Raw genomic sequence first — 21,891 nt, 5'->3', positions numbered from 1 at the left:
GAGGGCCCCTCAAGGGAAGAGTCCACCAGGGTGGTCCCATCTCTCCTCTCCACTTCCTCTTGGTTCCTCAAAGGCCCCAAGAGGGATGAGTCCACCGAGGCGGCCTCAACTCCTCCTTCCACTCCCCCTAGGTTCCTTAAAGGTCCCTCGTCAGTGTTGTTTTGGTTTTTGTTTTTACAGTCCATATTTGGTCCCACGAGTATCTAGGGAAATAAAAGGTCCACCCCAGCAGAGCCCCGAATGCTGGGGTAAGGTCTGTATACTCCGAGATGCGACCTTGTGTCTCGGAGGAACCGTTCGTGACACTGTTCCCCAGTGTCATTCAGCCCTGAGCACAGTATCTCACACCTTAGCTTGGGATGGCTATTGCAGGTCGTGTTTCCACTCCCTGAGCGATGGGTTCGCCACACTCCCTACGCTAATATCATTTTTAGTTATGAAAAGTTGTGAATGACATACTAGTAGTAACGCCATCCGTTGACAAAAATGTAAACTAAAGGACTAAAAGGCGCGAAGAGGCGCACTTGATTATCGATTTTTTTTTTAATGAAATACCTGCAATTTTATTTTTGAGAAATTCTTGTAGATGTCAGCATCGTGATAGTTCTACGAATGTCCAAGTGAGCAAGAAATACATTTATGACGAAAGAGCGCTGGAATATCGGCTGTCAAAGTTTCCGTATCAACTGTTGATACAGCCGCGTGTGAGTATAGACTTTTTGCCGTAACAACAGTTGATGCGGCCGCGTACAAAGAGTTAATTAATAATACATTTTTACCTATAGCCATAAATGAATGTAAATATATTTATTTATTTATCGTTTCTTTACATTGTATCTTTTTTTTAAGTTAGAATTTTTCACTTCATTAGGACAAGCCTGTGTTGAGGTTAATAATTTTACAAAATAATAAAAAAAAATAGCACAAAGATTATATATTAAGATAACAATATTGTTACATTGACGTTTCTACAAATTGGATACCTACATGGTACCTATCAGCTTATTAATTACAGTATAATATTGTAAACATGTAGGGTGACCATGATATACATTGATATTTAATTGCAAGAAAAATGTAACAAACTATTATTTTTCAAAACAGAGAAGAAAGAAAGAGAGAAAAAAAAAATTACACTTTAAAAAGAAAAGGATGATAAAATAAACGTATTCAAAATATTATGCCACAATTTAAAAGGACAGAGATGAAAGAATATGTTGGAAATCCTCGGATGGCAGAAATAATTTAACATTCTTTTTAAATGTACACAAGGAATTTGACGATTTATTGTGATCTGGAAGGTTATAATGCGTGTAGTTCTTACGTAAAACCATAAATCTAGAGTCATAAAACGTCTTATACATAGATAGTTTTTACCTAAGGTTCGTAGAAAACTTATTTAACAAGGTTGGTTCATAAAGGCACTTTAAAAAAAAATGCATCAGGTTGCTCGCAAGCTCGTGACTAGCTCGAAGTCCAGTTGGAGTCCGAAAAGAACGATCTCTTTATTAATATTATTTATTGGTAAATCCAAGTTGATTTCCTTGCACTTATGTTTGTACATACGAGTTGAATTAAAGTCGAAAAATTTTTGTTTGTTAACAGTAAAAATGTGGTAATCAGTCAAAAGTCAGGGATACCCAACGAAGACTTAAAGCATTAACTCTGCACTGAAACGATACACGGAGTTGATTTAAGACAATATAATGTAGTTTTTTTAACAGTAGATAACAATGTTGGATACAGTTACTAGTGAATGGTAGAAATAATCGTGGACGCCCGAGGAAGACTTAACGCATGATCTCTGCACTGGAATGACGGAATAATTTCGTGTTCCCTCCCTCCTACAACATGGGTCTCTTCGAGACCCTTTTTTCGCAACCTCAACTTCTGAAAAAGACCGTCTGCATAGCATCCTCAAAGATGACATAGGCCTGGGGAAGGGAAGGATATGGGGAAGAGAAAGGTGGGCAAGTACCTGGCTATTCACATATGATCACCAAATACGACTTCAAGCAATGCTTCGTGTGTGACTCTCTGTATAGATATGATTATTCTCAACACTTTCCTTGTCGTTCCCTTGTCATGATAGTTTGCTTAATGAGACATTCAATTTGAAAATTTGAATGTCTTCAAAGGCGCTAATAAATATCCCCGATTTTACATCATCAAAGCATAAGTAACACTGCAAATAGTCTTGGGAATTTTTGGTTTAATCTGAACATTAGTTTTAATATAATAATTAGTATAGCCAACGAATCGTAAATAAATCATTGCAAATGCAGTCTGAGTCACTTGACGCCGATTGTATTGTAGTAAATTCAAATCTCCCAGTGTAATATGGACTTCTAGCTTCATTACGACTTTCTAGCTATGAGAAACTAGCTTTGTTAAGGCGATGCACTACGTAGTAATGCAAAATCATGGGTTTTTGGTTTGAAAATTTGGTCACCTAGAAATGTTTCAGATGCTTTAATTAAATACTGCGAATAGAATACATTTTGGCCTTTGAAATAATCGAGTATTTTTTAGATAAGTCTTTTTAAAAGCCCAGAAAAAATAATGTATAAGGCCTATGAAAACTGCTTTAAAGTTCAAAATCTCCTACTTAGGAACCCATTTTCGGTTATGATTTTATTGTATAATGTGGCAAATTAAGTTATTTATAAAATGATCGGAAAAAAATTAAATATTTATTTCTGAACATCCATCCACACAATAAAATAAAAGGCACTTTTTGGCCATGTTTTTTTCTTGCATAAATCAAAACAGGCGGATGGTGTTAAGCGGGAATTTAAACCTTATCGCCATCTACGTAAGGGTTGTTATTGATAGCGGCTCAATTTAAAATATTACACGACGTAGTGCATCGCCTTAAATACATTTTCTACGAACCTTGGTTTTTACCTAGAACAATAAAAACAAATTATATTACTTAGTTCCTACCTAAAGCCATTACTTTTACATAGGTAGTTCTTACGCAGAGCACCCATAAAATGCATTTCAAATTACACATTTTATTTATGGCATGGGGGAAAACCATAGAATAAAAAATAACACAAGAAGTGCCTTGTGGGCGTGTTTCGTAATCAAAATATTTGCTTAATCAAGACTTAAATTTCTAAAACAAAACGATAGAAATCTCTGATATCAGGCAAGTGTAAATGAAAAACAACGCTGGGCTATTGGGCTAAATGGAACATTTGTTTCCATTCAAATTTGTATGGAAGATATTTTTAGTGTTCTTTATTCTACGTGGAAAACAAATGAACCATCGAAAAATTTGGTGGAAAATTATTGGAAATGTTTTATGTACTATGTAATGTCAAGTTCTTTTAAACTCGTAACAAACGTTTTCATAAAAGCGAATTTGAATGTTATCCTGGACTAACTTTGTTATTGAAGTGTTAAATGATTGTTTTTCAGGAACCTAACCTCTGATAGAAAGGAAACACACGAAGAAAGAGAGCAAGTCATAGAAATTTTAGGAAAATGCATCGAAGGTATTTTGAAGGGAAAAGATCTGGAGAACGCAGAAGCAATACGATATGGAGAGCTCTTACAAAGTCCCATGGAAAGGCACGCACAGGTTGTTTTGGGTAGGTCCCCTTTTAATATCTTAAGTTTTTGATTATATCGTAATAATGAATTTGATTTTATTATTACTTTGATATTTTACAGATATTATGAATACATCAAATAAAAAAAGTGGAGTCCTGGCTGTCAGGAGAGAATGGATAGATCACAATAAAGAGAAAGAAAATAACAAAATTCTTGATGTTTTGACCAAATCTAGAATTATAGACCTCGGAGAAAGGTTTCAGAAAATCTTACCTGAAGAGAACATTATTAACATAAAGTGAGTAAGATTGAAGATAGCGTCAAAATAGAGTTTCTTCACAATCCGTACATACTTAAGATTGGTATTTGATAAATTTTAGGGCTCCTTGGCGAGGAGGTAAAGTGGACCCGGAGTCACCGGGGCAATCAGAATACCTGATGGAACTGAGGGAGACGGTACAGAGAGCATTGGAGCGACTTATCAATCTAGATCTCAGCGAGGAGCCTGATTCCGGAAAGGGAAGGAAAAAGACTATTCAGGTAGGCTGCAAAACTTGAGAAATATTCAACCTTCGTAGGCTAGTGGTTTTCATACTATAGTATTAGTCAGGAGGTTGCAGAGCCTATACTAAAGATGCAATATAGGCACTGCACGATCTGTTGATTGATAAGTTTCGTGGATTTACTAAAAATGGGTTTACAGCTGTGCTAAACTGCATTAAAAAAATATTTTATAATTCTTTCAATTTTAGGTAATGAATGCCTCTTTTGTTACAGGAAATATTTCTAGAGCATCTCACGCACATGACAATCTTTAAAAATCATTTACATCATCAAAAACTGAACATGGCATGCCTGCAGACTTTGACAAATCAAATACAAGATCTCATGTCCTCTAATTATGCTTCCCAAGCAAGGCATCCACCAATATTAGTGTACGGACCTCACAGTTCAGGGAAGACAACCCTCTTGACTCACATTTATGAAAATTGCGAAAAGCTGTTTAAAAAACCTGTTCTTAGAATAATAAGGTTTTCAGCTGCAACACCTCGCTCCGTTTATAACCTAGAATTACTCAGAGTCGTATGTCAGCAAATATCTATTATTCTCAAAATACCTGAAGGATATTTGCCAAAAGATGCAAGCTTTGACCCTCTCTACATCAATAACTGGTTTCAAAGTCTCTTAAGAAGATGTGAAGATATGGAAAATGAAATTATGCTTATATTCATAGACAACATGCACAAAATTAATCCGCTGGAATGCGATATTGTTACGGGGCTATCATGGCTTCCCGTAACACTACCAAAAAACGTATTTATTATATGTACGAGTTCAATCCCTATTGAGCAGCTACAATTCACTCCGACGCAGAAAGAGAAGTTCCGCTCCAGTGGATGTTACTATCAACTACCGGCAGCTAGTAGCCTGCCGTCTGAAGAAGCTGACAGACATCTTGATGATTTAGAGCGCCGATTTGGCCACGGAGCATTCAGCAGGCTGGCCAAATACATAACTTGTGCGGAATTTGGTCTCACGGAAACAGAACTACTGGAGTTATTGATGCCCACCACAAATAGTGATGCAGTGATAAGTGTGCAAGACGGACACTTTAATTTTTCAATGCTATGTGTTGTGAAAAAACAAATGGGTAAACACGAATTCACAATATCATTAATATTGGTGAGTTACAAAACGATTATTTGATTGCTAACACTGTACTTTTCATGTTCTAGAAAGCATCTTATTAGACAAGTATATGTCGGGAAAATTAACAGTGGTGTGGCGAGCGGCGAGTGTGGCGGAGGCGGCACGGCGACGCTATCTGTCGGCACAGGAGCCCCTTAGAGCCACACACCACGAGGTGGCCAACCTCTTCTTCAGTCAGTTCGAAGAGTCCGAGGATACACCGTCTGATGCTACAGAAACAGGTCAGTAGAAACCATTTTCATTATATACAAACATTATGTAATGAAAACCTGATAACATAACTTATTCAACTACCATTTTCCTTAAAATTGTCTGTCAACATAATTCCAACAGCGATAATAACAAATACAAGGTGCAAACAATGTGTTGGCCACAACAACCTGCCTCGAAGTGGCAAATTAAACTCACCCCATCTATTCAAAAAAGAACCATGAGTATGTATCTATTTCCTACATTTAGGACCTATCCCTAGGTCGTTTGGGGAGACGTTTCCCAGCGGCGTTATAAGGAAAAAAATGGTTTCCTCCTCCACCGCACAGAAGTGTGTAATATATATATTTTTAACGACTTTAGACCCTCTAATGTCCATGCATACTGGGTTAGAAAGCAGTATGCAAGTACTTACATAGTTAGTATAATATTGCAGGCACCGCAATCTGAAAATAGAAGAGTAATATACAAGAGATAACTTAAAAGACAAAAAAAGGAGATCTGAAATCAATTATGTAAGTATACGAGGTTATGAACTTGCGTCATCGCCCAAGACAGCTAAACTGCTTCCGCTGGGCAGTCTCATTGAGAATGAACTCAGCGGTCACCCAGAAAGCAAGCGTGACCCGGTTCCCGGGCCCCTTAGCAGGCTTCCCGATTGGCCATTGACGAAATGTAGTGAAAAAGAGGGGAAAGATGCTCGAATAATATGAAGAAAAGAGTGTGCATCGGTTCACCAGAGGCAGGGCAGAACGGCACCGAGTCTGCGCGGTTGTACCTCAGGGCAGCCCATGACGATGGGGGTGGCGCAGGAGGGTCGTGGGACAGCTTTCTCGGGGAATTCATCACTTGGATAAATGCGGGGATTGGTCTAACCCACCCCTTAGATGTGATGATGAACGATACCATAAATTTCAGAGTTCAGTTCTAGCCTAACTTAAGGATAAACAAAGTTAAGCCTTGATCAATCTAGAATCGGTTGTTTTTCGCTGTTGAATGAAATTTGAAAGGAATAAAATAAAAAGCATAACAAAATTAAGACAGTCAAAGTTGTTCAATTTATTAGTTATCCATGTACAGACTGGAGACCGCAGGACCTTTAGGAAAAATATAAATTTAACCGCTAGAGTGCCGACGAGCCCGATAGCGCTCGCAAAATCAGTTGCTGTTTAGCGCGCAGTAGGCGAGGTCGCTCGCACGCATCGCTAATTTTTTATCTTTCTACGTGTTACATTAAGTTAAAATTATAATATTATTAGTAATTACAATATAAAAAGGATTTAGAAAAAGACAATTTTTAACCCAAAATGTCGGAATACGAAAATAGTTCGAGTGAAAATGAACAAGTTGTGAAGAAAGTGATAGTGGGAGTGACATTGTGGTGCGGTAACACCGGTGCAGCAGCAAGGATTACAGTGCTGTGAAGAGGAGCAACTTGATTTGTGCCTGCTGTAGGAAGGAGCTCCATGGAGTCTGTGCGGGAAAGCACACATGTTAACTTTTATATTCCAGTTTTTGCTATAATTTTTGTTCACAATATATATTTCCATTATTTTTTTGTAGAAAATGCCGAAAAAATAATTAAAATTGGAAAATTTTTTGGAAAAGATACAGTTTTTTTCGAGACAAGGGTAAATGACATAAAAAACAAAAGATTCCTTTGGCATTTTTAAGTACATATATATATGAGTAAAAAACAATGGCACTAAAAGGGTTAAGAACAATATCTGCAAAACAATGTCATCAACATCGCATTGACAGTGTAGTGTGATTATAATGATAAGCTAGAAAACAATAGTGAAAGAAAGAAAACATGAAACACCAGGCAAATAATATAGAAGCAATTAGCCTAGCATCGTATCCTCGGTTCATCGACTATTATGTTGTATAACAGCGATGCAAGAAGAAAGTGCGTGGCAATGCTGAAAAAGATAAATTTGCACACTAACTACGGGAAATTTATTTTTACCCTTTCACTTTTTTGTCGGTTAACCACATTAAGGGCATTTTTACCCTTTTCGCCGAATCTTCGTAAACTGCAGCTAGGTTATTTTAATGGCACTTTTTGATCTCATATCCAAATATACATTTAGTTTGACGATCTCCACTTCCCACTCCATTATTACTGTTATACTATAACATATTTATTTACTAGCACGATTACATTTTTGCTAACTTGTCAACTCATTGGAATAACCGTAGTTTTCGTAACATACTGTCAGTATCGTCCTGGTGAAAGTCAACTGTTCGGAATCGAAATGTTGCTTGAAACCGCTTTAGCCTTGCCTGGTGGACAAACCTGAAGAGCCTGATACTTCTCCACTATCCTCTTTCCATCTCCTTCCCCTTCCCACTTCCTTGATCTAACCCATAGTTATTAATTTATTATTTAATACTAGTGGATCCCGCAATGCTTCGCTGTTGCTAATTTATTTATCGTGCATCTCCGACTTCTTCCACCATTCACTACTGTATACCACAAAGTTACTGTTAAACAACTAAATTACATCGACTTTAATTCGACTCTGCTACTCATTCTGGTGCAGAGATTTATTTATACTGGGTTTTTACAGATGCTCTCACTTATGTGAGAACTATCCAGTTACAGACATGTTGCGTTAGATATTCTTCGGATGTCCCCGACTTGTTCTACCAATGATTATCGTATTCCACGTTGTTAGGAAAACAACTTAATTATATTTACTTTAATTCTCTCATTATAGTCTAGAAATAATAGGTTAAGACTTCCTTGGGCATACCCGACTTCTCTACCATTTAAACCATTCTCCTTTGAAATTTTCAGCGAAATCGGTCGAGTAGTTTTTGAGTCTATAAGGCATACACATAAGAATATCGTCTTTTATTTATATCGATTTTTATTTACATATTTCACAGGAAATCACACTCTGAAACCAGACTACAATCACGAATTTAAACATTGCTTAGAATAGCTTTAGCTCTGTTTGATGACCATATCGAAAAAATTTAAAAAGCTTTGCTCTGTTCCAATTCTCTCTTCTTCCATCAGACCCACAACATTCCTCAATTATTAGGGATGCCGTAGTCCCACTTGCCGGGCTGTTACTCTTGTAACAGCCCGGCCATTACTCTTGTACGGTATACATAAAATAAAATAAATTAATCTATAGCACAATACCTGTACCGGTCCAAAACAGAAAAATTTATTACAAAATATTTATATGTTTCACCCGCTATAGGTAGTAAATAGCTGGCGAATCGACCCACACATAGTGTGTTAAGAATATTATAGTGTCGATGAGGTTCGCTATCCATCACATCGCCAACGCTTAGGTGGTGCAAAGAGGGGATGGAAAGTGATCAATGTCGAATTGGTACATGGAATATTAAAAAAAGTGTGAGAAATCAGTAAATAGGCATTAATAGCAAGCATAAGTAATATTGGTAACAATTCAAAGCATCCCGAAGCAATCCCTAGGTCAGAGGTCGGCAGACCGGGACTTTTGGCTCTTCCTACATCAACTCCAACTTCACCCACCTTCACTCAACCAGCCATGAGATGGAGCCGTAGAATGAACTTTGACTCGAACAGCATCAGTGTTGCCAACTCGGCTCTCTTAGAGCTAGATTTTCAGATATTACAGCTCTTTATTTTAAACAGAACTCATTCATGTAAAATGATAATTTAAAAGTTATTCGTCTGAGGAACCGGTTGTTTCTGTGTTGAAATTTTTGTTTTTTATCACAGAATTTCCCTAGCCACACTCTCATTTACATTATTATTGTTAGAATTATGTATGATGATCTTTTTGGTGACATCATATTGCCAATTTGAAGTCTGCACGTGCTGACATATTACATGCATACCTATATATTAAAGACATAGGTACCTACTTAATTAAACTTCAACCTACTATTCAACGTTTCAAACCTTGTTTTTTGGCCTTTGACACGATAGACCATAAAATCCTTTTCAAGAAACTTAAAACAATTGGGATGTCAAACACAACTCTAAATCTACTGATAAGTTACATGTCAGAACGTTCACAGTGTGTTAAAATTGATAAGTGTAAAAGTAAACCTCTCCCAATCAATTACGGTGTACCGCAAGGAAGTGTCCTAGGACCTTTATTATTTCTGATATATATAAATGATATCTGCAACTTACACACCAACGGAAAAATCATTAGTTTTGCCGACGACACTGTCATTTTATTTAATGAAAGTGATTGGATAACCACCTACAAAGAAGCTGAAAACGGGCTTATCCTTGTGCAAAAATGGCTTATGCAAAACTCACTCACACTTAATGTTAACAAAACTAAATATTTAACGTTTTCTATAACGGCTAGAGGACAACCAGCTGAGGATTATACTCTCAAATTACATGATTGTCAAGGAAAAAACGAAACGCAATCATGCCACTGCCCCACCATAACACACTCTAGAAGTATAAAATATCTCGGAATTGAAATTGATGAAAATCTTCGATGGGACTCCCACATAAATAGTATTACAAAGAAACTCACAAAGCTTATATACTACTTTAGAAATATGTATACGCAATATACTAAGTATAAATGATTTATATAAGGTATACTATGCTCTCTGTCAATCACGCATAGAATATGGGATTATTGGATGGGGATCTGCCTCAAACATCCACATGAAGCAGCTTATTAAAACTCAAAAAGCAATAATAAAAATAATCCTTAAAGAACTCCATCAAAAGACATTTTTAAAAATTTTAAAGTGTTCAGTATAATAAAACTATACTCAAAAAATGCTCTAATCAAATTTACAGAAAAATATGAGTACCCTGCTGACCAACACAACTATATTACAAGGAAGAAATCCTCAAAACTATTGAACATCCCAAAATTAAATACGTCTTTTGGCCAGAAAAATCATCATTTCCATGCTACAAAACTATATAATGCCCTCCCAATTGAACTCAAAAACACAACGGAGACACAAAAATTTAAAAACGACATCAAATTATGGCTAAGTAAACATGAAGATGAGGAAATCAATAAAATTATGAACTGAACAAATGTGAAGACAATATTTTAAATTTTTTTTGTAGAAATTAATAAGGAAATCACGATCTACACCTATACAAAAACCTACAGTCCGCCTCGGAACAGGAATACCTAGTGAGGAGGACTGCGAATAATATACTTAACTTTGTAATTATAATTGTCGTTAATAAAAAAAAAAAAAAAATAAAAATTAATCACTGCAAAATTACTTGTTTCTAATATTATAACGGTGTGCAGGTGCCCCGGTAGCTATGGGCGAGGGTGTGGAGGGAGACGGCACGCCCTTCCAGAGCGGGCGCCGCACTATGGCGGCCCCCTTCACGCAGCGCCATGTGGAGGAGTCCTGGCTGCATCTGCTGCTGGCCGGAGACTTCACCAGGCTCAAGGACCTAACCATCTGCAACTTCGACTTCCTGCATGCTGCTGTAGGTCATATTGAATATTTATTATTATTCTCTCACTAGGGCATTATTGAAATCTTTTATGTACCACTCTGGTTATAAGATAACGAAAAACCTTAAAGCCCAGCTACACTACTCGCGAAGTTGATCGAAGTTGACCGAATACGATAGTGTGGGCACGAACTTCACTTCGCTTCGGGCAACTTCGCTTCGCTTCGCCCGACTTCCGATTGTTGTCGGTAAATGCGCCTGAGTCAAAGGACTGGACTGAGTTACTCGCGAAGTTGCACGAGTGTGGGCACGCACTTCGAACTTCGGCTAACTTCGTCGAGGACTTCGTCGAAGCGTCGAAGCGAGTAGTGTAGCTGACGCTTTATATGTAACAGTATTCCTTGGTTACTTTTTTTACAAATAATATTTTTTCGCACTTAGTTTCAAACCGTTTTTCATAAAGAGCATTCTGTACTTGTAAACAACAATGAAGAATGATGGAATATTCAAAAGTGACACATGCTGTCAGATTGCTTTGAAGTTAGATACATTTCGGCGTGCTCTGATTGGTCAGTTTGGACAGGATCATTTTTGATTAATTTCAGTATGGACACGGTGATTTTTTAATGAATTGCTAGTTTTTAAGGCGACATAAGACTCTAACAACGGGGTTTGCTCGACGCTCACATTTTAACTATTTCCGATAAACGTATTACTAACATCTCAAATGTTCCTAGAGAGTTCCCTACGGAGATTAATAAAAACAGGACCTTATTATAAAAATATTTTATGTAAAACGGTTTTAAAATTTTATAAAACGATTTTCAAGTATAAAATTAGCAGTAAGCACCAGATTTTATTTTTCTAGATGATGCATTAGTATCTGCCCGAGGGATCCCTCTAGAAACATTTGAGATTTAGGTAATACGTTCATCAGAAATAATTGAAATAAACCCCACGGAAATATTGATTTTCCAGGCCTGGTAGGGCAAAGTCGACCGTAGGTCCATCCAAGTACGTCAAGCCGCGCGCCGAATATTGTTTTCATACGACTTCATCACCATCAGAGATCAGGTTTAAACATTATTAGAGATTTAATAGGGCAAATTTCGACTTCAATTGAAAACTTAAATCCCACTAATGATAAGAAGAAATCTACATAATCAAGTAATTTTTTTTCATTAATGGACAAAATCAATTTTGAATATCACCTCACGTTTTGTAAAACAGTGAAGAGTATTATTCTATGACGTAAAAAAAAACATACATATTAAAAGTTGATTACTTTGACTTGAAAGCCTGCAACAGACCCAACGCTCATGCTCTCTGGTGGAATAAAAAGGTGTCATCAAACACGGCCGATATCTTGGCAGTACACGAAACACCCAAACAAATTTACAGACAGATGAAATGCAAAGTGGTTGAGTCAAAATTGGGCTTCGCTACATTCAGTCAAAAATTTCGCATCCCTACCATTTTTTTTTATGTCAATTCTGCCATTAAAACCCCATACCTATTAAGATATTGCATTCGCAGGTACAAACGGTGACAATATCATACCTGCGTTGCATCTTGGAGCATGTCCGGTGCTACATCCTGGACAGGGACATAGAGCTGGTGTACAGCGCAGTACGTAAGTCCAGCGACATCCTCACCAGAGACCATATGCAGCTTGGGGCACAGGTATGTATTCTGCAATACCAAAGCTTTCAGCTCACAATGTCATGATGTATACATGTAACGTAACTGTCAACAATTAGGACAAGGCACCAAATTATTTATTGCAAATAAAAAAAAAAGTTTTTGATTTTGAATGTGTTTGTTATTAGATTATTAGCTGGTTGCGGCCTGTTATAGTGAGCCCCCATACTGCGCTCAATGTCCTGGTGACAGCGGCAATGGCTTGGTGTGATGGCTACACCAAACCTCTTCTCGTTCCCCTCAATGGCTGGTAAGTAGTATTTACTACATGTGCAATAACCTATTCTATCTCTGGACAGATCATCTCGTCCCTCAGACGAGTTTCTAATATTTTTTTATCATGATTACTTTAAAATACATTTGTTGATAGGGTGCAACCCCCAATTGCGGCCACTGTGAAGATTCTCCAAGCCGCCGGAGGTGCTCGCTTATTGGCTCTAGCCCCCACAGGACAACATCTTCTGCTGGCCCCTGAGAAAGGAGATCCTCAGCTTTGGCACATAATGTCCAATTCACTGGTCCACACCTTTAAAGGTATGCCAAAAACATTATTACTTAATATAATGCTATTTAATATACAAATTATGTAGTAGTAATAAGATAAAAGTGTACCACTGACAGCTCCGTTGTAACCTCTCCTAAAAGAAGTTCAAACGAAGCTCTCAGTGGCAAGATTGTAGTGGCCATAATAGTGTAATTCATAAATCTAATTTTTAAATATTGGTAACGCATATGTAACGCAATTAATGACAAGCTTCTCGAGGAAGTTAAGAATATTTGAAAGAGTGAGTAGTCTTTTGTACATACATGTTACTGCTATGCTTGCAGGGCATTCCGGTCAAGTGCTGTGTATGGCTGTCACAAAAGAATCTCAGTATTTACTCACTGGATCCGAAGATACTACAATCATTATCTGGGACCTTCAAACCCTGACCATCAAGATGAAGATAGCGTGAGTAAAGCAATTCTAATTATATAGAAACCAGAATGAATAATAAGAAATTATAAGTTGATATTTATTATATTTTAAACTAATTAAACCACTATCTATGGATTTTTTCCGAAGTGTTTTGATTAATTTAGATATTTAGAATGAAGTGTGTGAATAGTATGCATGTATGATTGTATTTAAATTACATTATGTATTGTGTTTTAGAGAGCACATAGCCGCTGTATTAAGCTTGGCGTGTGTAGTGAATCGCTCACTCGTCGTGAGTGGAGGAGAAGATTCTGCCGTTATCATCACTTCCCTGGCCGATGGATCTGTGGTAGGTCATAACTTAACCTTACTTTATGTCATAATCTAATATATTAGCTTCCCCTTTGTATGACATTTACTGAATTTAAGGTGGCCTTTAGTACAAATGAAAAATTTATTTCTCTCATAAAATTATTGCTATTTGGCACATGTCTTTATAAGTAGGGGTCATCGGCATGGAAAGAGTAATATTATAATCTGTAAACATTAGTTGGTGTGCACCATAATATGAACCAACTTATACTGGTTAGTATCTGAGTGAACAAATGAGTTGGGTTCTAAGTTCTCCGTTATATGCTGAAGCAAAATTTTCCACAAATCGTCGTAGAAGAATGTTTGTCTTTCTAAAAATGATGTATAAATAATATGTTTGCTTGATATACATATTTATTTTAATGAGTCATAGCAGTTTTGTTACCGAAAGTAAATAGGAAATACATTTTCTTGAAAAATATAAATATTATTTTCAAGCATTATAAAAGTTAGTTAGAGAAAATTAGCAAATATAAACTGTTTAAAATAACCTATTGTTCTGTTTTTGGTAGGCATAATGAATAAAGATTAGCAAAATTTTGTGAAAAAATCTCACTCAAAATGACATTATTGACAGATAATGAAGTTAGACCATCACCGCGGCCCCGTGACAGGAGTGAAAGTAACACAAGACGGCGATGTCCTCGTCTCCTGCTCCCAAGATGGCACGGTGTGTGCTTGGTTGGCGGACACCTTCCAGCTCCTCAATACCATCTACACTCACAACCGGGCGCCCATACACATGATGGACCTCTCCGATGACTCCGTGTTCCTGGTGACCTTGGAAGGAGATGGGGAGATTCGTATCAGGACCTTTATCACGGGGACAGACCTTCACACTATCCCCAAACAGAAGACGCAGGTAAATACTTTTTGACAGAAAACTTTACAAAGGTAAAAATTATCCCCAGAGACTCTTCATTTAGTCATACTTTTATTATTTTTAGAATGGTGGTTTTGGCTATGTTAAGTGATCTGATACTTTCTGACCTCCCTCTTCCTTCTCGTTCCTCTCGTCCACATCCTTCAGCATCACGGCATTCTCAAAAAAACGAAAGTGGACATCATGACAGCACAGAGCTTCCGAAATTGGCTAGAGATTTTTGCTGTAAAGCCTTTAGAAAATAGCACAGTACTTATAACTTGGAAAGACTACCTACATAAATGAAATAGTATATAGTACCCGAATAGGACAGAACAGTGTCAAAACAGAACATTAGGTAAGGTTTGTTATTTTTCTTCACTTTTCTTCTATCTTCTCTTTTGTCATGGAACCGTAGTATAATACCATTGTATTAATACCATCGACTAAGTATTATCTAGACAGGGCGTGTGAACCTTAAAATTAACACCGAAGCCTAAAATATTGGTTCAAATTCATAAAGATTGGTTGAAAGATCGCAAGAAGCCTAGCTTTTTATTTTTTGTTGGTCTACACGGAGCAAATTTGTCTTCCAGCTATCTCATGAGCATTGTGAACATCATTTTTCAAATACGAGTTTGAGGCATTTAGCAATCTTTTAGGTAGGGGCACAGCTAGTATTTTGTACAGGAATAAATTTATTATCTAATAAAAATTTTGGAAAAATAAAAATGTCTACATATGAATAGAATATTAAATATGATATAAATTTTTAAAAATTTGTTATTTTTTTAAAAAGCTTGTTTGTTCAACAGGAAACTCTGTTTTTAAAAAAAAAATACTCTCACAGGTAACATCTACATAATATAGTTATATAAAAACACGCATTTTCAAATGCAACAATGTGACAAAATTTCAAAGCAATCGATGAACAACTATCGGAGATTTACGATTTTGAACAAACGAACATTAACATTTTTATTTATATAGGGTGTCCGGGGGTAAAGTGCACTAACTTCGGGAGGTGATTCTACATGATGGTAGAAGTAAAAAATATAAATAACTTTTTTTTCTCATGCTAAAATATTTTTCCATCGAAGAATATTTATTTTCCCATCCAAACAATTTAACTTTTTTACCTTAGAGCGTTAAAATTTCGAAAAATTTTATTTTTCTTTTCTACTTAGCGAGAGAGTTGTATTATGAAATTACTCTTCGGTGGTGTTATTTTTAGATTGGAATTAGGTGTAAGAGGGCAAATCTATTGTTATTACATTTCAATGATTAATTACTATTGAATTAATTAGTTAATTCATATATTTTTTCTGCAGGTGATGTGCCTGCGCGTGTCTCGCGACAGCTCTCGCCTGCTGGTGGGGCTGGGTGCCGGGGGGGTCCTGGTGTTTGGGCTCCATTCCGGGCGCCCCATGAGAGTGCTGCCCCCCGCTCAGCCAGCCCCTCTCTCTGCACTGCTGCTCACGGAGAACGATGACTTCTTGTTTGCTGCAGGTACTGAACACACCTCCATTATTGGCCGTTTAACAGACGCCGGCCCTTTTGAGGCATGTCTGATAATAGCCGCTTCTGCTAATGCGCTCTTGCCTGATTTCACAATAATATCTTGAAATTACATGTCATTTAAAAACATCTAAACTAGGTATTGCTTATTTTTAAACGAAATTTTTAATTACTTACTTCATATTGGATCAATATATTTTACAATTGTGAAAAATTTTTTACTCGTCTCTCTAATGTTTATTTCTTATTATAAAAAATGATTATGTTTCACCAACTTGCAGGGCTAAATGAAAATAGACAATTTACTGATTTTGTTTGTTGCAGGTGGAAATCGTGTGACAATCTACTCCTTCCGCACTGAGGACTCGATGACCAACTTCCGTCCAATGGGCGCGGAATCGGAGAAGCGACCGGGCTGCGAGACTGTGGTGCGGGTTTCTCGCGAGCAGTCGGCCGTGCTGGCCCCGTGCTGTGTGGCAGTGTCGGCCGACGGTCAGCTGGCGGCCAGCGGCTGCTCGCGTGGCGAGCTGAGGATGTGGCGCCTTGGCTCCCCGGCCGTGGTCTCCGCCCTGCCGGCACATGCTCGCTCCGTCACTTGCGTGGCCTTCGCACCCTCCAATCTGCTGTTGCTAAGTGCCTCGGACGACACCACTGTTTGTGTATGGGTGCTGCCTGACTGCAATCGCACCCTCACATATAAGGTGAATCAGTTTTATTTTATTTCTGTTAATGAGTAGATCAAATAAATTAAATACTTTAAGCTATGAGTTTATGCAAAGCTTTCTTGTAATATGTACTTAGACACTGGACAGAAAATTCCTCAAAGTGTACGGTTTGTAAGAAAACTGTGGTGGCCACTTTACATAAGACCTTTCGACTCGTAGGCCCCAGATAGGTCAATAAAATTTATTATCCGTTCGATAAAGTCCATTTCAGGATATTAGATATTGGTTTAACTCCTCAGGCCTCTGCCATATTTTTTCATAAGGTTGGAGTATTTCCGCTGTCCAATTAAATCCAAATAAATGGAAAATTGGAAGGTGACAAAATACACTTTCAAATTTTATTATAATAAATAAAAATTAAACTTTTGAAATATTAAAATTTTTAATGCCGAAATAAAAATAAAATTTAAATGTTTTACCTTACGTTTTTTTGAACTAAAATTACTGGTAATGAAAAAATATATAAAAACACATTATTTTATTAGATAAATATTACAAACGTTACTGTCACCTCACTTCTTTGTCGTTTAATATAAAAATAATTCATAAAAAATTTACGAAGTTTCATAATTTTTTTTCAAGTTATTTTCGGGACCTTTTATTTCTTAAAGGTGCACATTTTAATTCTTCTGTTGTTAATTTCTAAATTTTAATTTAAAGTATGATATTTTCTCTTTCAAACACCGTTTAGATCATAATTCTTATTTGCGTTACGAACCTTTGGTTTGATAAGGGTGTACATTTTAATTATTCTGTGGTTAACTTTTAGATTTGGATATAAAGCGTGGTGTTTTCTCTTTCTAACACCATTTGGATCATGTTTCTCACTGTAACAGTGACAGTAAGGGGGATACAACGATTTCTATGAGACCGTGTGAGTTGTTCCCAAAAGCCAAAAAATTTGCCCAAAGCTTAAAATATCATTTAGTATGAAGAGATGAACAGATGAGAGAGGAAATTAGCTTGTGTGTGCAATATTTTAAGGTTGTCACATACTCCCACACCCTCATCATCCAACAAGCACCACTATTTCTACAAACCTAACCGTCACAATGTCATGTTGCGTGGCAGGGCCACAACGCGGGGGTGCAGGCCCTGTGCATGCTGCAGGACTCGCGGCGGGTTGCCTCCGCAGACACCTCGGGGGCACTCCACCTGTGGCTGGCCGACAGCGGCATCCTGCTGCAGACCTGGGACTACCCCAGCACCACCGTCTCTGTCACTAACAACATGAAGTTTGCGGTAAATTACCATTGCATTTTATACACTTAGATACTCCCAATGTTCCACTGCTTCAGTCACCAATAAATAAAAGTGTCAATTTATTAATGTTTGCCCTAGATTATTGAATTTATGGACAACGAATATAAGATTTAATCAGTGCTCTACCACTTTTGCTAGTTGACAGATGCGTCGAATTCTCACCCATGAAATGTGGGTTCAATTCCTCTGCTAGCTAAATCCTGAATAATTGAAAAAGCAACATTTTCCACTCTTAATGATGGTTGCAGGATTTGTACTAATTTTGTCAGGTTATTCGTAACCTGGGAATGTTTTTCTTTCTTTATTTGGTAAAAAAGAAGAAACATATGTATATGTCATGGTACATAATAATTAATAATATGTATTATTTTAGGTTGCAATTTGCAATTTTCGCAATCTGAAAAAATTCACACACTGTTCAGTGATTTTGCCAAGCTGTTTTTAGTATACAACTAAAAACTATCTTGAGACTCCCAACTGTACGTCTGTTCGAAAATTCGTGATAAAATGTTGGTTTCTTTGTAATTCTAACAAAAAGTTCGAAAAAAACACCCGGCCCTTGTATGAATGGCTGAATGCCAACCACCATGTCCAAAAGTTTGGGCATTGAATCTTTATTCTCCCTTCCGAATGCATTTTAGCCAAGGTTATTAATATGTTTACCTCTTATTATGTATCTTCTTGCAATTACATATAGGTGTGCATCAATGTGGGAGACAACCTGGCCACCATATGGTCCCTGAGCCGCGAGGACGAGCGCTGGAGTGTATGTCACGCCGAGCCCGTCACCTGCTGCGCCATCACCTCCGACTCCCTCTATCTGGTCACCGGCTCCAAGGACATGTCGCTCAAGGTCTGGCAGCTCAACGGGGGGAAACTTGCTCAGGTGGGGATTTATTTGGTGTCCTTTGCAATGGTGGCCTTATCACTGCAAACTATTCCATCACCCGGCACATTTTGGGATAGCCGCATAGAGCAGGTTAATTATCTAATTTTCATATTATATTGACAGACAAATAAGTGGCTGGATATGAAATAAGAAATGTTGAATAAGAAAAAGACTGCCCTTCTCAGGAATACTTTATTATGATACAGACAATTAATTGCAACACTTTATTATTGACATTAAAACGTTTGCATTGAAAATGTCATTTTAATTGTTTGATGACAGATGTTATCAATATTTACTGTCACTGATGGTGTCTAATAAACACAATTGAGAATCTTTTAATCACAGCTGAAGCATGCGTATCTGATTTGGATAGACCTATGTGGCTATCACATACAAGTAGGTCAATAATTCTTAATCCAAGAATTTGAAAAAACATAATAAAACATAATGATAAATTAAAAAATATTAAAATCAAGCTGCGCAGGGTGGATATCTGACCCGATTTGTTGAGCGGTGTTCGGTTTTGTTAATCTCCATTTATTTAGTCATTTTAAGTATGACAAATAGAATTTTATTGGAGCTATTTAGGGCCAGAAACATCAAAAAACGCCCGCATTGTTGGTACAAATTGGCCACAATTTTATTGGTCATGTTAAAATCAGATTGGGCATTGTTAAATGTTAAAGGATGGTGGCATTAAATGCCTCAGCAAATAGTTTTATTGCTGTAAAAGAATTATTATTATTTTTTTATTGGGGACCATATTTTCAATCTTCTTATGAGGGGAACTAAATGTTGAATTTGTACATAGAGGTACAATAATAGAGTTGTCAGGACCATGCAAATGCGAATTCAAAGCATGTCCAAATTTGTTTGGGTTGGTTCGGCTCTCTCAGGCACACACATGCAACAACACCTACCAGTCCAAACACATGACCCTTGAGATTATTTTTTACAGAAACAGCACTGCACAAAATACAAATCATCCAAATATTATTATTTACAGTGATCACCTACCTAGACATCTACTGGTTTTGACAAAGGGCGTCAAAATGTTACTCCCGCCAGGAGCCGTTTAGTTCAGGGCCAGCCCTGCATGTACACCAAACTTTCCAGTTTTGTTTTTGCAATATCTTACACAAAGAAGATATTGCAAAAACAAAACTTTGAAGATGAAATTTTCTATAAGTTTGGGGTACCAGACACGATCGTCTTGGATAATGGTCCACAGTATATTTCACGGGACATGAAGGCTTTAGTTAACAAATTTAATATAAGTCATTTGTTTTACAATTGTAGGTATCACCCGCAGAATAATCCGGTGGAACGCGTCAATAAGGTTCTAGTTTCAGCCCTTGCTTCATATGTTGGTTCTGATCACAGAACATGGGCGAACCATTTAGCTGAGATTGAATTAGCGATAAATACAGCAGTACATGAGGTTACAGGGTACACGCCGTTTTTCCTTAATTTTGGTAGAGAAATTATCATTTCAGGTAAGGAATATGTAGATGCTGATTTCAATGCTGAGGATATTAAATTTTCTGAACGTGACACCTGGGCTGCTGATTTGCAGGAATTAAATGATATTTTTTTCACAGGTGCGCACATCGTTAAGACAGTCTTATGAACGCAACAAGCGTCAGTATAACCTGCGTCGCAGGGATATTCAATACAAAGTGGGAGATATCATCTAGCCGAGATCGTTCATTCTTTCAGATGCGAGTAAACATTTTTTCGCTAAACTTGCACCAAAATTCATTAAAAGCAAGGTGGTAGGGAAAATTTCCCCGGTTGCTTATCAATTAGCTGACATGAATGGAAAGGCGCTGGGTACATTTCATGTGAAAGATATGCTGAAAGTAGAACAAGTTGATGGTTCTGCGTCTTAATCAATTTCAAGAGCGTTTCTGCGTCTTAATCAAGAGTCGACTCAATTGTCCGATATGTCTCCCAACTCCCCAACATATGAATATGATCGTATCATATCGGTACGCCGTCCCGTACCACGAAAAAAAATAAGATGCTAGGTAGTTAGTAGGTGTAGGTACATATGTCCAAGTCCAGATGTCGGAGTATCAGACGCCGTATATATCTCTGAGTACGTGTAGTATAATAACAATTGTTACTTGGATAATTTTAAAGATTAATTAATATAACAATTCAGATGATTACAATGCCAATTATTTGTATGAAAAGCAGTGTAGTTTTCAATAATCAACACAAAACGAATAGAATAGGTATCTTTCCGAAATAAGACATAAATAGAGTAAAAAAATCAACACATCCCATTAATATTTAGTTAGGAACTATGGCATTTAGGGCTGCCACCTCTCCGGGTTTGATCCGGAGTCTACGGGTTTGCATGGTGCATGTCGGGGCTACGGGTTTAACATCGATAACATGAACCAGACGACCATCACGTCTGACGTCTGTCTGGCGTCTGACTGAGTGAATGCATGATGAATTTTACGGTGCCAAAATAATGAAAAACATAAAGTTTTTGAGGCGTTCTGATCAGGATCAATTAAAAAAATAAGCCAATGAGGAGAACTCTTGAATACATACAGAAAAATTATGTTTTTGAGGATTCTGTGTTCAAAATCTTTTCCAAATTCGATCTAACATGTGCAGTGAGTTACGAAGATACTGTAGAAGCTGTCGAATAACATGGTTTGAAAAATGTCGACGAAGATAAACTTTATGACGAGACCCGAAAATTAACCAAGTATTTCCTCAGTTCGT

The 21,891-nt window shown here is 37.2% G+C and overlaps 1 protein-coding gene across 3 annotated transcripts in view; it reads left to right on the top strand.

The window, feature by feature from the left end:
* The window catches only part of LOC149426461 (protein qui-1), a 73,909-nt gene that overhangs the window by 39,052 nt on the left and 12,966 nt on the right, over positions 1 to 21,891 (top strand). For all 3 annotated transcript variants that reach the window (XM_089631022.1, XM_089631008.1, XM_089631015.1), the window contains exons 6-21: positions 3,427 to 3,599; positions 3,682 to 3,859; positions 3,942 to 4,101; positions 4,339 to 5,212; positions 5,298 to 5,492; positions 10,740 to 10,927; positions 12,431 to 12,577; positions 12,724 to 12,845; positions 12,966 to 13,129; positions 13,424 to 13,547; positions 13,752 to 13,863; positions 14,464 to 14,748; positions 16,080 to 16,257; positions 16,591 to 16,967; positions 18,063 to 18,233; positions 18,952 to 19,140. In XM_089631022.1, coding sequence (XP_089487148.1) covers positions 3,427 to 3,599; positions 3,682 to 3,859; positions 3,942 to 4,101; positions 4,339 to 5,212; positions 5,298 to 5,492; positions 10,740 to 10,927; positions 12,431 to 12,577; positions 12,724 to 12,845; positions 12,966 to 13,129; positions 13,424 to 13,547; positions 13,752 to 13,863; positions 14,464 to 14,748; positions 16,080 to 16,257; positions 16,591 to 16,967; positions 18,063 to 18,233; positions 18,952 to 19,140 — 3,637 coding nt within the window. The remainder of the gene's footprint in view (positions 1 to 3,426; positions 3,600 to 3,681; positions 3,860 to 3,941; positions 4,102 to 4,338; positions 5,213 to 5,297; positions 5,493 to 10,739; positions 10,928 to 12,430; positions 12,578 to 12,723; positions 12,846 to 12,965; positions 13,130 to 13,423; positions 13,548 to 13,751; positions 13,864 to 14,463; positions 14,749 to 16,079; positions 16,258 to 16,590; positions 16,968 to 18,062; positions 18,234 to 18,951; positions 19,141 to 21,891) is intronic.

Source organism: Hesperophylax consimilis, chromosome 1 (assembly GCF_061612785.1).
Source record: "Hesperophylax consimilis isolate HC1 chromosome 1, BYU_Hcon_1.0, whole genome shotgun sequence".
Lineage (NCBI taxonomy): Eukaryota > Metazoa > Arthropoda > Insecta > Trichoptera > Limnephilidae > Hesperophylax > Hesperophylax consimilis.
Note: the sequence above shows the minus strand (reverse complement) of the source record. Positions and strands in the feature narration are given on the sequence as shown.